This window comes from Hyperoodon ampullatus (genome assembly GCF_949752795.1).
Source record: "Hyperoodon ampullatus genome assembly, chromosome: 15".
NCBI lineage: Eukaryota > Metazoa > Chordata > Mammalia > Artiodactyla > Ziphiidae > Hyperoodon > Hyperoodon ampullatus.
The window spans coordinates 53,636,966-53,653,073 of NC_136928.1; the positions used below are offsets into that span (position 1 = coordinate 53,636,966).

Below are 16,108 nucleotides of genomic sequence, written 5' to 3' on the forward strand. Positions count from 1 at the left end.
AGAAGAATGCAGTCTGCATTGGAGTGCCGGGGCCACGCCCAGGGTCTACCTTCCTTCCAAGGGCATAGCCGCCCTGGCATCACTAGTTCTTCTGTGCACCTTGTGGCAAAGCTACAAATGTAAGCGTCAACAGTGTAGGTGAATGTGACCACAAGAGACCTGCAGAGGCAGTGAAGTGACTTACAGGCAGAACGCTCCGCATTGTTGGGGAGAATTGGGAACTTGGATTTCTTATTCCCAAGAATCATAAAAACTGTGATCTCCTTTTCTCTTAGTGGATGAAGGAAGTTGTTCTACAGAACCTGAAATACTGGTGTTCAGCCTGTTGCTTCTCTTGCTCTCCACTCACCCTTCACTACTGAAAAACGAATAGGATTCTCCTGCCATTTTATATTTGAGGTCTCACATTTAGACGACGTAGAGGACTTCTCATGGAACTCAGCTCCTTTAAGCCCATCCTGATTTTACAGCCCTTTGTTAAAGGGGTGACAACTTCAGTCCCCCATACATGAGTATAGTTTATACTAGGCCAGCAGGTAGTGAGACTCCAATTTGGGGATTTTTGCTGCTGTACGAGGAGAGGAGCTGGTGCTCGCTTATAATTCTGAGTATTCAGTGCTGTATTCACATACTGTTCGAGCTGGAAGGCTCACAGAGATGATATTATCCAGCTCTCTTGCACAAGGGGAGACTGAAGCCCTTGGATGTTACCTGGTTTGCCCAAGATCACAAAGCTGGTTTGTGGCAGCTCTGGGACAGGAACTTGATTCTTCTGCTTCCCAGCCTGTATTCCGACATGACACAGTGCTGCCTTTGTTCTGAATGGCTCATTTAATTTTTCTTTAAATTTAATTTTCCCAGCTTCCCATAGCCAACCAGATTTTTGCAAGCAACAGGACCGTAAGGCAACTTGCTACTGAACTTTATAGCAAATGATCCATTCCCTTAGATGATTGCTTGTGAAGGAGTGTGTCCTCTGCGACTTCATCAAGAAGAAAATGTGTTCATTCAGAGGCATGTCTGACCCTTCTCCTGCGCTGTAATCACATTATGAAAGGTTCTTTCATAATGTCCCTGTCCAAGAGGCAGAGGTAAAACCAGCTTTGAGGGATGTAAGTCGAGACCCTTAAAGAGTGAGCAGTGCATTCAACCTTATCTCACAAACTTCCTGACTGGTGTGTGTCTGGGTTTCAAGCTGGGTGCTTTGCTGATGCAGAGCTTTTGCTTGATACATTGTTGGTCCTCTTTCCATGGGATATCGGATACCCAGTACCTACTGATTTTTTTAAACTTCCTCCACCTGGACTATCAGTTCATATGTTTATATATTTCCCCTAATATTCCTAAAAAGAAGCTTTTGGGTAGATTTTTTTTTTTAATGTATCTGCTTTCCGCTTCCTAGGAATTATTGCCACAGAAATCACATGATTAAGAATAATTACCAACTATTAGAAATGAGCAATTTAAAAAACTCCTACTTTAGATTCTATTGTAATTTTCATGATGTACATGGCTAACTGGGTTTATATGTACCCTCAGTACCTTTTGTTACTGTTTTAGATTTTTGTTAATGAACTATAAGTGGGATGTATGTTTATTAGCATTTGTCAGTCTTAAAGAAATTACCTTTTGTATTTTCTTTTACCAAAGTTTATTTTTTAGAAATTATGAGTAAGTATTCATTGAACTGTGCTGAGTGCAGGTTACCATTTTTAAGCTGTGAAGTGAAGTTGAGCATGTAATTACATCATTTAGTCAACTATTTATTGACTGCCTTACTACAAGGGTGTTGTGGGAATATTAAGAAATAGAATATGTGGTTCTCTGAGCTCAAAGGGCTTGGAAATGTAATAGGGGATACAAGACAAATTCATTTCAAAAAGTCAGACTAAAGGGCAACTGTTAAAATGTCACATGGTTAAGGATTTTCCAGAAAACAAAGAATAAACGTTCTGGTGGGAAGACGTCTGAATACCAGGAAACCATCATCTTTGTTATTATGTAGGAGGACAATGTTTGGGCTTTCACGAAATCCCAAGTGTTAGTAAGAAATCACTATAGTAGAGAATGTCCAGTTTAAAATGTTAATTATCTTACTGTAGTGTAAACTTTTATAAACTATTCCATTTAACCAAAGTGGAATTAGAAACTCCTGTTGACATTCCTAAGGTTGTGGCTGTGTCTTAAAGTAAAATTTAAATTAAGGTTTAGGGATTAAGTCTCACTACTTGATGACACAAAATGAAAACAAAAATTGACATTTAGCAATATTGATTGCTACACTCTGCCAGGTACTCTGCTAAATGCTTATTTGCATAATCTCATTTATTTCTCAGAATAATCCTGTGAAGTAGGTTCTAGTTTTATCCCCATTTCACAGATGAGAGAACTCTGTTACTTATGTAATTAGCTCGTATTGGTAAGGAGGCTGAGTAGGGCTCTTGAACTCAGCCCTCTTGGCTCCAGAATCCCAGATCTTAACCAATGCATATGCTCTTTGTAGAAATGTCCCACCTGTATACTTGAATCTTTTTGGGCTTACTAACTTATAATGAGGGTAATTAGCTTTGATTTTTCTACTGTATTTCTCTCTACTATCTAGATAAAGGACAAACAAAATATATATTTACATTTGCCCTTTGTGGGTTTTATGCTCTAGGTGAGCATTTAGCTCCCCTGTTTAGTCTGTTGGTGAATTATAGGTGCCTAGAGACATAGCACGTAGCTGTCCTCCCCTGTGGAAATTTATACCCTGTAAATCCATAAAGCATGTTAATTTGCCTATAGAAGTAGGTTTTATGGAAGGTTAGAACCAGGATACACTAAACTTAAAAAGATAGTGATTAGAATTTCATTTTAAGAATAGAAATCAGTGCCCTTTTTTTTATATTTACTTTAATTGCCTTTCAGAAATTCTGAGATATATATTATTTATTAAGAAAATATTTTGTAAAGACATCATCCATGTTAAAAGAAAAGTTTTTATGAACTTTAAATAGGAGCTAGGTATCTAATAGATAGATTGAAAGGCAATCGAGTTGAATTTTCAGAGTAGTTTTTCATTTTTTAAATAAAATTTTGAAATTCTTTTTCTGATTCTACTGTTGTCATAAGTTTCTACAGGGTTAAATATGTTCCCTATAGTCTGATCATCCAAGGGGAGAGTGTCAGCATGGCCCCTGTTCCCTGTCCAGCTGCTCATGGACCACATTGCCCTGTTGACTCCTCCCACCCACTGTGATAGGGTACATCCCTACCTTGCAACCCTGTCTTCTTCCACTATTTTCTAGCATGAAATCTTGAGGCCATTCAGCCAGGTCTGCTATCACTCTCCTGTATAGTCTGTGTTCATTCATGTAAAAAGACCCAGTGAAGTGTCTGACAGGTAGCAGCTACTTAATAAATGTTTGTTCATTTATTCTAGTATGCCAGCTTCTTCTCATGGTAATTATCCTTTTCTATATTGGTTCACTCATGTATATCCTGTTTAAGGTCTGGCCATGAAGCTTTTTCTAATTCATTTCAATGCAAAAAGAGCTGTCATTTCTTAGTGCTGTTAAGCTTTGCTGTTAAGCTTCTGATGGGTACCATCCAGCATATTGGTTTTCTCTGAAAGCCTTTGGAGGACAAACATCTTGTTTTGTTCTTTGTCTACCCAGCGCTAAGCTGCTAAGCATTTGACAGGGTGCTAAAAAAGTACTTACTGTCTGATTAATAGAAATATACTCTCTTCAAAGGGAAAAATTTATATTAAGCCTGGGTGTTACCTAGGTGGGTTTGTTGGGAAATTAAGTGCAAAATGAAATGAGAAAAAATGGTCTATCTCTCACTTCTGTCTTTAGAATCTCATTCTGTTTTCTGAGGCCAGGATTATCTAGGGTTGAGGTCTACCCTTCAGAAGAGAGACCATCCACTGGTCTCATTCACCTCTGAGGTCTTTGATATTATTATATGCTTTTTGACTTAAGCCCCTTTGAAGAGAGTTAAGGTAAAGGAAGCAATGAAAATCTGATCTTTGTTTAAGAACTAGATTGTAAGTCCACAGAGAAGCACTTTACCAGTAACATTTCTGTTTTCCTGAAGTATGTTTTAATATCTGTAACATTAAAAAAAGATTAAGGATGTTAGAGAGACCCCATCTCTATGACTTCCTGTTTTTATTTTTTGTGCCTTAGTACACCTTTTTAGAAATCTTCTTTGGTTTCTCTAATAATAGAAATGATGGTCATAACAAGTTAGTTAACTGATGTTTCTTCTGGTCCTGTTTTGTAGCGTTATTGAGCTTCAGGTATGTCTTGGGGGTTAAATTCAGATTTTGTGCTTGATAATTCTGTTCAAAATATACTCTGAAATTACGTATTGAAGGTAAAATGATAAGGCTTACCCTGACTCTTGACTTTTGACGACTAGTAGTATGTAGCTTGTAAAAAATATTTAAAATTAAGGATATCATCAGATCTTCACCTGAAAACTTTAGCTGAAGAACATGACATGGCACTCTTTGGGGATATTAAATTGTTAGAATTTTAAAACTTCTGTTATATCCTGCTTTTCTGGTTCTTTCTTGATCTCATATCTGATTCTTATTTCTCTAAATGTATCACCCATCTTTCTATAATCATATATATTTTGAGTTTAGAGTATGCCTTTAGCTTTCTTCTATTTGGAAATCCAGACAGAGGTCACATTGAACTGAATTGGTTTATAAGTTAAGGGCCTGTGCTGAGCTTTTAGATTTATTAACTCATTTTAATACACAATCTGTGAGGCAAGTGCTATTATTATTCCCAGTTTATAGATGAGACTGAAGCAGTTGCCCATGGTTACATGTTTAACTACTCTTTCTACTGTTTATCATCTCTGATGTGTGCAGAATACCAGTCACTGTGCTGAGGTAGAAGTTGTTTCTAGATAAGCCTATGTGAGCTATCTTGGGTTAGCTTGCTTTTTCACCATTCTGTGACCTGCTGGGGAGACCTGGATCAAGAGAGAGCCAGTTGTAGCTTTGGTCCTGAGTTTTATACAAAATCTGGATTCTCTAAAGCTTATCAGCTACCAAATCTTATGGTATAAATGTAGAATCAACCCAACCACTTTAACAGTTAATGTTATACAAAACTTCATCAGCAACTAATTGCAGTCATGTCTTCTTTAAAGTAGATTGTCATATTTGTTATTTGTTTAAACTTGCATGGAGAAAAGCAGCATGTATGAAAGCGATTGGGTAGCATTCTGGAAAACTCCATGGTTCTGACTCAAAATGAAGCCTGTCAATTTTCAGGAGGCCCTTTGCACTAAATCTTGTGTGGCCATTAATATTTGTATATCTCTAAAAGGTAATTATTGGGAAGTATTGTTTAATGGGTTGGAGTTTCAGTTTGGGAAGATGAAAAAAATTCTGTAGATGGATGGTGTTTACCCAGTAAAGTGACTATACTGAATGCCACTGAACTGTACACTTAAAAATGGTTAAAATGGTAAATTTTATGTTATGTATATTTTAACCATAATAGAAAAAAAATTTTTTTGAAGTGGGGACTAAAAGGTAATTATTTCACGTAGGCCTAGGTGTGTAAGGGTTGTCACCTTGTGTGATTTGCTGTTGGTGTTGAATGATATGAGCTAACAAAGAGAACACAGCAAGATTTGTGAAGCTGGCATAGGGAGGCAGTTCTAGCCTAGCAGTTAAAGATGGCCAACTCTGGAGCCAGATTGCCTGGATTTACGTACTAGTTCTACCACCTGCTTGTTGTGTGACCTTGAATAAGTTACTTGCCCTTTCTGGGCCTCATTTTTCCCAGTTGTAGAGTGGAGATAATAATAGTGCTTTTTTCATGGAATTATTGTGAGAATTAATTGCGATAGTATTACCTGTTACATAATAGGTGCTAAAATATTACCTGTTACATAATAGGTGCTAAATGGATGGGCATCGAGACCTGAGTTCTAAATGATGTTACTGACATAAATACATCTGTCAGTGTAAACATAAATGGCATATTTATTTTTGATTTTGTTTTGAAGGTAAAAGAAATAGGAGATTACTTTAAACAGCACCTTTTACAGTCCAGGCACAGAGGAGCATTTGAACTGGCTTACACTGGCTTTGTGAAACTCACCGAAATCCTAAACAGGTAAAACAAAGCAAATATCCCTTTAATTTAAAAAAAATTAAATGTACAAACCATGTGCTCGAAGTAGAATTTAGTTGTGTCTTTTGATGTTTAAAAGAATAGGACTGGGCTTCCCTGGTGGCGCAGTGGTTGGGAGTCCGCCTGCCGATGCAGGGGACACGGGTTCGTGCCCCGGTCCGGGAGGATCCCACGTGCCGCGGAGCGGCTGGGCCCGTGAGCCATGGCCGCTGAGCCTGCGCGTCCGGAGCCTGTGCTCCGCGGCGAGAGAGGCCACAGCAGTGAGAGGCCCACGTACCGCAAAAAAAAAAAAAAAAAAAAAAAAAAAAAAAAAAAAAAGAATAGGACTTAGTTGGCTTCAAAACTCTTGGAAGAAATTGTTTTCTTAGGTTTCATTGTATGATTTACTGCAGATGATGGAGTGAAATGTCCAAACCGAGTCGCTCTCTCATTGAAAGGTGATTTGACACAAACTCAAAGATTTTGCTAAAAATAGATTTGAAGTTACCATTTATTTTCATTGAATGAAATGACTGTTTTGTCTGTTTGAAAATTACTTGGCTTGTGGAATAAAATAAGCCCTCCAGTTTTTTGGATTTGTGTATATTACAGACAGAGAAACACTTAAGGATTTTGTGTTCTTCTTCGTAATTTTATCTTATAGAAAATTTAAAAGAACAGTAAATAGACCAAAAAATATAAAGGACTTTTCCCCCTTACTTGGAAAAATACTTAAGTAGATTTCGTACATTTAGCCAAATGTTTTTTTTTTTTTTGACATTATAGGTGCTGATAATTTCATTCATTCATATAATAGATTTCCTCCAAAGAGCTTGTGAGGAAACCTTAAATTACTTAATGACTAAGTGTTCATGGCAAGTGTTCTCTAAATAAAAGGTAGTATTTTCCAGGAAAACATTTCCATTGCCTGGAAACTTTTTGAAATGAAGCAGAGTTCTGCCAGCCTTGTAGCCTTAGCAAACATTTTATTTTGGGCCGTTAAGACACCTACTCCTTGAATATTTTTGAAGCATTTTTTTCACACTCCTGGTAAAACATTTATAAAACATTTTGGCAGTTATGGGCTGTACAGAATATCTTTAAATGATACATTAAAAAATGTCCTTGACATTAAACTGCTGATCTTGAATATATTTTGTTGTCTTTGCAGCTCTTTCTTTCCAGTGTAGACGTGACTTAAGAATATTTTTTTCTCACAAAACAATACACTTCCCTCCCTTCAAATCAATTAACGAATATATATATTGAACACTAGCTGTGTGCTTAGTACTGTGCTTGACTTGGAGGATATAATACTTCTTTATGATACAAGGTTCCTGTTCTCAAAGAGCATATGGTCTAGTTGGGGAAATAAGCAGGGATGAAATTCAAAATATTTAACAAATGGTACGTCATGGGCACTGACTGGTCAGAATAGACACTGGCTGTAAGCACCCAAGATCGCTGTCTGTGTGGATGTGTGTTAGCTGAATACCAGCCTGGAGAGTGAGACCAAGACACTTGAACAAGATGAGCCAATGTAATTGTCAAAATTTGGGTGAAATTTACAAATTCTGTAGGCATAGCAGAGAGAAAGCAACAAAGAAAGGCTGGGAGGGCTTATTGGAGGAGGTGGAATTTGTGCTAATGCATGAGTAAGGTTTAAGTAGATAGGAGGAGAAAGGAGGAGACTTTATGAGTAAATGTTCAGAGGCTAGAACCAGCATGGCATATTGTTAGGTGAGTAAATGAGCCAGCCTGATTGTTGTGGTGGTGGTGCTGGTGGTAGAGTTACTAGGCAATACCATACATTTGGATAGATGGAGGTCAAATTATGGATACCTAGAAAGCAGATTTGCTGTAGTAGGGATGGAGAGAGGGATTGAACATTTTCGACCTGAAATAGATCATAGGAGGCATGAGAATGGAGAAATAGCAATAATATATGACACGAGGTCTTAGTTCTACTTACATCCATTCTGTTTATTGGCAATGAGATTGTACGAAAGTTACTGTCCTCAGCCTCTGATTTCTTCATCTATAAAATAAGGAAAAGAATATTTGCCCTGTTGACAGACCTCTCTGGCTTTTGTTATATGGATCAAGTAAAATACCTATGTATGAAGACCCTTTTGCATTATTAAACTTTCTACAAATGTAAAACATTATGAGATTGATGTTGGTTATGGTGCTGGTGCATCAATGTAGTTTTTCATTTGGAAGTGTTAGGTTAGATAGATTGTAGTGACAGATAGTAGTGAGAAGAGACTGGCATCGGCTCTAACAATCTAGAGCTGAGGTGATGAGAGCTTCCTCTGAGTCAGTGGCTCTGGGAATGGAGGGAAAGAAGTGGCATCTCAATTAATATTTATCCCCACATAGTAACAACTCTACACATGACGTTTTGAATGCTTAGAAGAGAAGCTGTGGACATCTCTTATTTCATGGTTTGATGTGTCAAGAATTAGGGCAGTGCATAGCTGGGTGATTCTTCTCCTCGGGGTGTTTATCGAACTCAATTGGTGGTGTTCAGCTGACAGATGAACTGGTCAGGAGGGTCCAAGACAGCTTTATTCACATTATGGCACCTTGGTTGGATGGCTAGAAGATAGGGCCTAGTTGGGACTGCATGTGGCCTCTCAGCATGGCAGTCTTGGGGTAGCTGAAATTCTTATATGGCAGCTGGCTTCCTTCAGAGAGACTGTTCCAAGAGGACCGGGCAGAAGCTTCATGGTGTTTTCTGACCTAGCCTTGGAAGTCTCATGGCATTGCTTCAGTCACATTGTTTTGGTTCTAAATGAGTCTTAAGGCCAGTCGGATTCAAGGGGAGAGGAATTAAACTTCACCATTTGATGGTAAAGTGGCAAGACTGTATTGTAGAAATACGTGTGGGATGGGAGATATAGTGGTGGCCATCTTTGAAGAATGCAATCTGCCACATGAAGTAAACTGAATGTGTGTGATAGAGGTCCCCAAGGAGTCCACGACTGTTCCTGTGGTTTAATTTTTGGTGACCAGAAAAGTGGGATTGATGTTACCACAGGCAAGGAGACTGAAAGAGGAGATTACTTTGATAATGATGAATACATTTGTTCTGTATGTGTTGAGTGTGACATGATGGTGGCATATCCTGGTGGAAATATTTAAGTCAGAACTGGGAGATAGGGGATTAGTTTGGGTGCTATTGCAGAAACAGAGATGTAGATTTATACCATCTTCATAAATATCATAGCTAGTAGGATTGTAGTCTTTAGGGAAGAACTTAAAAGGAGAAAAGAACAGAGGACCAAGGACAGAGGCTTTTGAACAACTGTACTTTGTAGTTGAAAGTACAGTTGAAGGCATTCCAAATAAACGGAGTGGAGAGATGAGGCAAGGCCCAGTGCCTGGTATCTCAGCCACTCCTAATCTGCTGTAAAGATCTCCTCATGGCTGTCACTATTGGCTTTTAACCAACCTGTTATGAGTTCCCAACTGTTGCTTCCAAACCAAGTGGTTCTTGATCCCTTTGGAGACATTTCAGATCTGCTGAACAGAATGTTTTAGGGAGAACATCTTTGCAGTATGTGTGGCTTCCTTTTGTTTGGTTTTTATTTTTAAAAGCAAATGTATTTCTTTTGGATCCTTCTGAAAGCTTTTAAGTTATGAAAAATTTATTTAGGCATACAGTGCTTTAAAGTTTGCAGAAAGAAATCTGGGCTTTCAGGAAAATCCACTGAAATGGAGGCCAACTGCCGGCCACCTCTTGAACTACAGCTGTGTTAAGGAAGCAAGCACTTAAAGAGATTAATGGGTAAATAACTGAAGAGTTAAACATGAGCCACATTGTTTGAATTGGTGTTTAACAGGATTATTCAGAATGTCTTCAAATGTAAATTGACTTCACTATTAAACAATCATCTAAGAATAAGTAGGAATGGGAGACACTATTCTCTTTTCTGGGAATTTTTTGAAAGCAACACTTGCGCGCGCACACACACAATATGTTGAGTTAATCTTCTAGAATCTAATTTCTCATATGGTCCTTTCTATTTAGAATTTGATGAAATATTCATGCACTCTTTAAAAATCATAATCACCTGCCTATGCATAATTACCTGCTTAAGCACTTGATTAGAGTGGTTAAATACATTAAAGTTATCACTGTAAATTCAGGTTTCTGATGAAATTCATATTTGCTTATTTACGCTCTATAATCTTAGTATTTTAAGTTATTCTTTCAGTGATAATAAACAGAATTCTAAACTAGGGTGCCAAGCAGGAAATCTAGTTTTCATTTGTTCAGCCATAAATTAAAAGCTTAACTCTAAGGGGATTAAGTTGTTGTCTACAATTCTAAATCTAGAAGGGAGGTTCATGAGTACCTGATATTGTCTTACTCTTCATTTTTTTGAATTGCTCTGCTTATTGAAATGTAGCTTAACCTATGAATATTTACTGCACTAATTACAATCATTCTCACATTGTTGGCCTGAAAAAATGAACTGCTGACATTTAGCAATTTTTGTCATAAAATGCTACTACTGACTCATGGACGTCAACAATTATGGTGGACAGAAGTAATTTAAATATGTATTACAACTTTCATCAGTTAATTATAGCTACTACAATTCAAATTCAACAGAAGACTTCTTATGAACCTTTGAAATATAATAATGAAAAAATAATTTCACTCTACTGGAGAATGAAAGACCAAGTTTCTAAAGAATATGCAGTTGAGCAAGAAATAAATGTAGAATGTAATGTATGAGGTTTGGGGAAAAAGTCATTCAACTCTAAATAAAAAATATATAATCTTGTTTAAGCCTTTATTTTCATCTCTTTTGGCAGATGTGTCTAGGACAGTTTTTATTCCTGAGTATCCTATGATTTTTATTTGAAATATTAATAATTAAAGAATAACTAAGTGATCATCCACTCTGGGAAGCCATATTAATACTTTACATAGAGAAAAAAATCCTTTAATTTTCCTATTTCTATAGTGGATTAAAAGGATTTGGGGGTAAATAAATTAAATAAACAAATTAAAGGAAAAAATTAGGTCTTAACTCCAATTCTCCCCACCCCTTCCAACTTACATGTTATTTGGTCCAGTGGTTCAGATCTATCTTGCTTTTTAAAAAAAAAAAAAAAAGGATTTGGGGAAAACTAGAATGTCAATGATTTTTTTTCTTTTTAATTTATTTTTTAGAATGTCTTAATGTTTAAAATCTAAAACTTTGTGTCTTTGTGACCCTTGGATTTTTATTTTTAAGCCCACTCTGGAACTTTGAATAATCATTTTTAAAGTTCTCATAATAATACTGAGTCTTTTTAGACTCAATAATGAAGGAATCTTGTTCTTAGTGAGTAACTTCTGTCTCAGCTTTGTTAGTAAAGTCCCAGAGTTTTTAATATTAATTTTTTCCTCCTTGATCTCAGGCAGTGGTTGTATTAAATATTAAGAGAACCAACAATTTGTTACATCCTTCTAACCACCTCTTTTAATCCACTGTATCTTTCCCTTCCCCCCATGGCTTTCTGATTGGTAATTCAATTTATATTTGGTCATCGTTACTATTGCCTGTGCCTGCAGCTGAGCCTTCAAAATAGCCCCCTGATGTTTTAGCCTGCAGTAAACTTCAGCAATATTTGATGGTGGTGAGGGAGGTTAAGATGGCTTCTGTTGATACGTAGGTTTCTCACTGGATCTCATTTGGGCAAATCGTTTTTCAGGCTTAAAATTTCTCCATGCTTCAGGGCTATGTTCCCTGTTTTTAAAATGTGCATGTACATGCACACAACCTTCCTGCACATCTGTCCCTGTTTAGTTTAATTGAAATAATAAACACGAACCTTGAAATAATAAACACAATACTTGACCAAAGAATGAATGGAGTGGGGAATTTAGCTTATGAGATAATAGGAGCTTGGAAAAAAATCTGTAAGTTAGGAAAAATAACAATACTGAAAGAGTCTGAGGAAATAAAGGTAACATTTCTCAATTAACAATCGTAATATAACTAATCAGAATTCAACAAAAAATAGCTCTGTGTTACCATCCTTAGGGGGATGGATGAAGCCATTGGAGAGCCACTCTGTAGTCAGGGAACCTGATTTATTGGCACAAAATAGTCTAATGACCAATTAGTTGGGTATACAGCATATGTAATTTGATTTCAGTCTGGGTTTTATGCTTATCTTAGAATACTTACCCACTACCAGTGAGATAGCTTTGTGGATAGAAATTGGACTAATCTGTTTATAGAACAATAATTCGCTTCAGTGATCTTCTCAAGACAACACAAAGACACACCAGCCATGGACTGGCCTGTTCATTTCTGTTACTTTTGGTAGGGACTCAAGCTATAGCACTTAGCATAGAAAAACCAAACCAAACAAACAAATACAAAAAAAAACAACACCTCCCGCCTCTTTCCTGTCAGCCCCCCCCTTTTTTTTAATGTCTACTATTTCTTTCTTTCGTTTTTTTCTTTTAATAAATTTTATTTATTTATTTATTTTTGGCTGTGTTGGGTCTTCTTTGCTGCATGCGGGCTTTCTCTAATTGCGGCGAGCGGGGGCTGCTCTTCGTTGCGGTGCGTGGGCTTCTCATTGTGGTGGCTTCTCTTGTTGCGGAGCACGGGCTCTAAGCGCACGGGCTTCAGTAGTTGTGGCTCACGGGCTCTAGAGCACAGGCTCAGTAGTTGTGGCACACGGGCTTAGTTGCTCCACAGCATGTGGGATCTTCCGGGACCAGGGCTCAAACCCGTGTCCCCTGCATTGGCAGGTGGATTCTTAACCACTGGGCCACCAGGGAAGCCCCTAATGTCTACTGTTTCTTGACTGTGAAGAACAGGAACATCAGAGTGGTCTGATCCTCCCACACCCCCATCCTTAACCACTGCCTCCCTCCAAGTGTAGAGGAAAGAATATTGAGGTACCAGTTAGAACTGAGTTCTACCTACCAGCTCTGTTGATACTAGGAAAACCATGTAAATCTCTCTGGGCTGCTGTGTCCTCTTTGATAAAATAAGAGAATCCAGCTTTCTAAGGCCTTTTTAAATTCTGAGCATTCTACTCATGGTACAATACTGCTTTCTAGTTGCTGATTGGAAAAGCCTGGGGATTTCGGGTATGAAAGATGGAGGGAACTTGGATACATTTTTAGTAAACTTCCTTTAGAACTGGTAAACTGATCTCTTGGGAGACTTTTCTGGGTTAATAACATTTAGTGAGGCTTGCTTATGAAGAACCTTGAATCCCTTGTAAGAAAGTTCCAATTTTTATGATGTACTCAGAGACTAAGGACACTGTATATTTTGTATTAATTTGACATGGGAGTGAAATAAAACAAAAGAGCCTTCGGACAAAGAGGATGTCTGCTCCTCTAGTGGAGAGGCACTCGCTAACCCAAGCAGGCTTGGAATTCCCCACGGCTGGGGCTGTTGAGTGCATGGAGCTGGCACAGCCAATCATGGACTGTTTCACTCAGGGACCTTGCCCTTTTCCTTGCTGCCCCCTGGATTGTGTGATGAGGAACCAAAACAAACAGCTAGAGTTTGTTGCATTGTTCTTGGGAGCTGTGCATGGTTCCATTTTTACCTTTCAATTCCTTCATTATCATAAACACCAGCAACTCTGGAGTTTTGAAATCACTTCCTTGTGAAGTAATCTTTCCTTGCTGGGGAGTAGACAGAAGGTTCATTGAACAGTCAGAACTCGAGGTTAGGCTATTATTGTGTTTTTCTAGGCACAGTGACTTCACCATTGAGGAGCCTTACAGTTTTTAGCCCTTCTTTTCTACACCTGGTTTTTCAATCGTGTGCCTAACAGAAGGACAGCTAATAGGCAGCAGCTGGCATCAACACTAGTGGGTCCTTATTTATTTATTCAGCAAGTGATTTCTTGAACATCTTCTATGTGCCTGTGTTAGAAACACTCTGACCATTGAGAGTACAATGTGGTAAGCCAGAGTTGCTGTGAACCTAGAGACATATGTTAGGATCTAAATTTGAAACGTTTAACTCAGTAGAACTAAGAGAGGCATGTGAAGACCTGAACAAGGGACTGCAGCTTGTGTGAGGCCATGATGAGGTGTTTTGGGGACAGTCACATCAGGAGCTTTGGGTACTTATATAATTTAGGGTCATTGCTTTCTCTCTTTGAAATAGTAACTCAGGTAATAATATCTCATTGAATTTCAAAGCATTTTTACAATGATTTTATTTTCATTCTTGGGCATTGAGAAATCAAGTGATTTGTCCATAGCCACACAACTAGTTGGTGACAGAGCCAGCACTAGAATCCAAATGGTTTTTTTGAACCTCATTCTGCGTCAGAGTTAGCAGTTCACAAGTATATCGATCACCTGCTTTATGTAAGAAATTGTAATAGGTAGGCATTATAGAGGGTAAAATATTGGTAAAACGTGGTTCTTGTTCTTAGAGGAATTTCTAGCCTAGCCTTTTAATCTTTGGTATTAGAGAAATCAATTAGATTACTTACAGGGCAGAAATGGAAGACCAAGAAAAAAGTCTGCTTACTGAGCTGTCTGTCCCGGTTTATGGGAAGAATGATTAATGCATTAACAAAATAAGCAAGGCAGGAAGAAGGGCCTGATCGGAGGCAGGATAATACTTTAGACATGTCAGGTTTGCGGTGGTGTTGGGAGGCTGCCTAGAGGGATAGCAGACAGTTGGAAATACAGGTCAAGAGATGGGGAGAGGGGTCAGAGTTGGAGATAGGGTGATCTGGGACTCCTCCAATTTTTTAGCACTGGAAGTCCAGCATTCTGGGAAACGCTTCTGTCCCAGGCTGACAGGGACACTGGTCACTCTTACTAGAGGTGTATATTTGAGAGTCACCCATGCAGAGGAAATAGTTGAAGGCACAGGCCTGGTCTCCTAAAGAGCCTTAAGAGAGAAGGGAAATGATTATAATCTGGGACTAAATGTTGTATTTGTTAGAACTCAGAAACATTGGTTCTTTGAAACATCTTTCTACCCCATGTTCACAACCATACAAACCTTGGTTAAACAATATACAAACTGGAACCCTCTACTGGGTTTTGAACCCTATCCTTGGTTTTTTTCTTGAATATTGGGGAAAAAATGATCTCTTGGGATAGTATTTGGGCTAACAGAGTTGATTTTGATTGGGGATTTCAATAGAGAATATCTTCGTATCAGTGCTATGACCTTGGTATGTGGAGTTTCTGAATGTGTTCATACCTTTTTGAGGAAGCTAAAGAGTTGAATCATCTGCTGGCTCTAATGGTGGCACCTCTTGTCATTGGAAAGCACTTCTGTTTATACTTTCTTTTCCAGTTACTATATCCTCTTGGTTTGTCAGCCTGGTTTTTTAGAATGGTACACTTAATGGAGCTGGTAAGTCATAAGTTGTTCATTTATTCAACAGATATTTATTGAGCTCCCTATTGGGATGCCAGGCACCGTTCTGGGTGCTGGGAAATAAAGAAGTGGACAGGACAGAGTGTGTCTCTGATATCATGGAGTTTATATTTTAAAGGCTATCTACAAAATAATAAACTGTCAGATAATGATATGTATTTTGATGTGATAAAGTTTGGTGGTAAGGAAAAGTCTTTCTTTCCTCCTACACTAAAGTAAGCCAAGGCTTGGATGACAAGAAGCAGCAGCTTTCTAAGGGAAGAGCTTTCCAAGCAATGGGAACAGTTAATGCAAAAGCCTTTGGTGTATTTAAACAACAGAATGATATAAGATAGTTGAATGAGTTTGTTCAAATACGTCAGGCTTTGTGAGCCAGGATCTTGCGCTTCCTGGAATTTTTTTTTTTTCCTGAGAACCTCCAACCAAATGGATATAAAAAAAAAGGTATCTTGGGAATTGAACAGACATTAATATGTATGGACCCTAGTAAGTAGGTTTATGATGATCAACAAATAAAGTGTATATATGTGTGTTACAAAGTTGCATAGAAGAGGGGAGAAGGGCTGGATGGGACAGACGAGTAGC

The 16,108-nt window shown here is 38.0% G+C and overlaps 1 protein-coding gene across 1 annotated transcript in view; it reads left to right on the forward strand.

The window, feature by feature from the left end:
• The window catches only part of THADA (THADA armadillo repeat containing), a gene marked incomplete at both ends in the record, with an annotated part of 312,306 nt that overhangs the window by 55,363 nt on the left and 240,835 nt on the right, over window positions 1–16,108 (forward strand). The window contains one exon of the mRNA XM_079720411.1: window positions 6,025–6,134. Coding sequence (XP_079576537.1) covers window positions 6,025–6,134 — 110 coding nt within the window. The remainder of the gene's footprint in view (window positions 1–6,024; window positions 6,135–16,108) is intronic.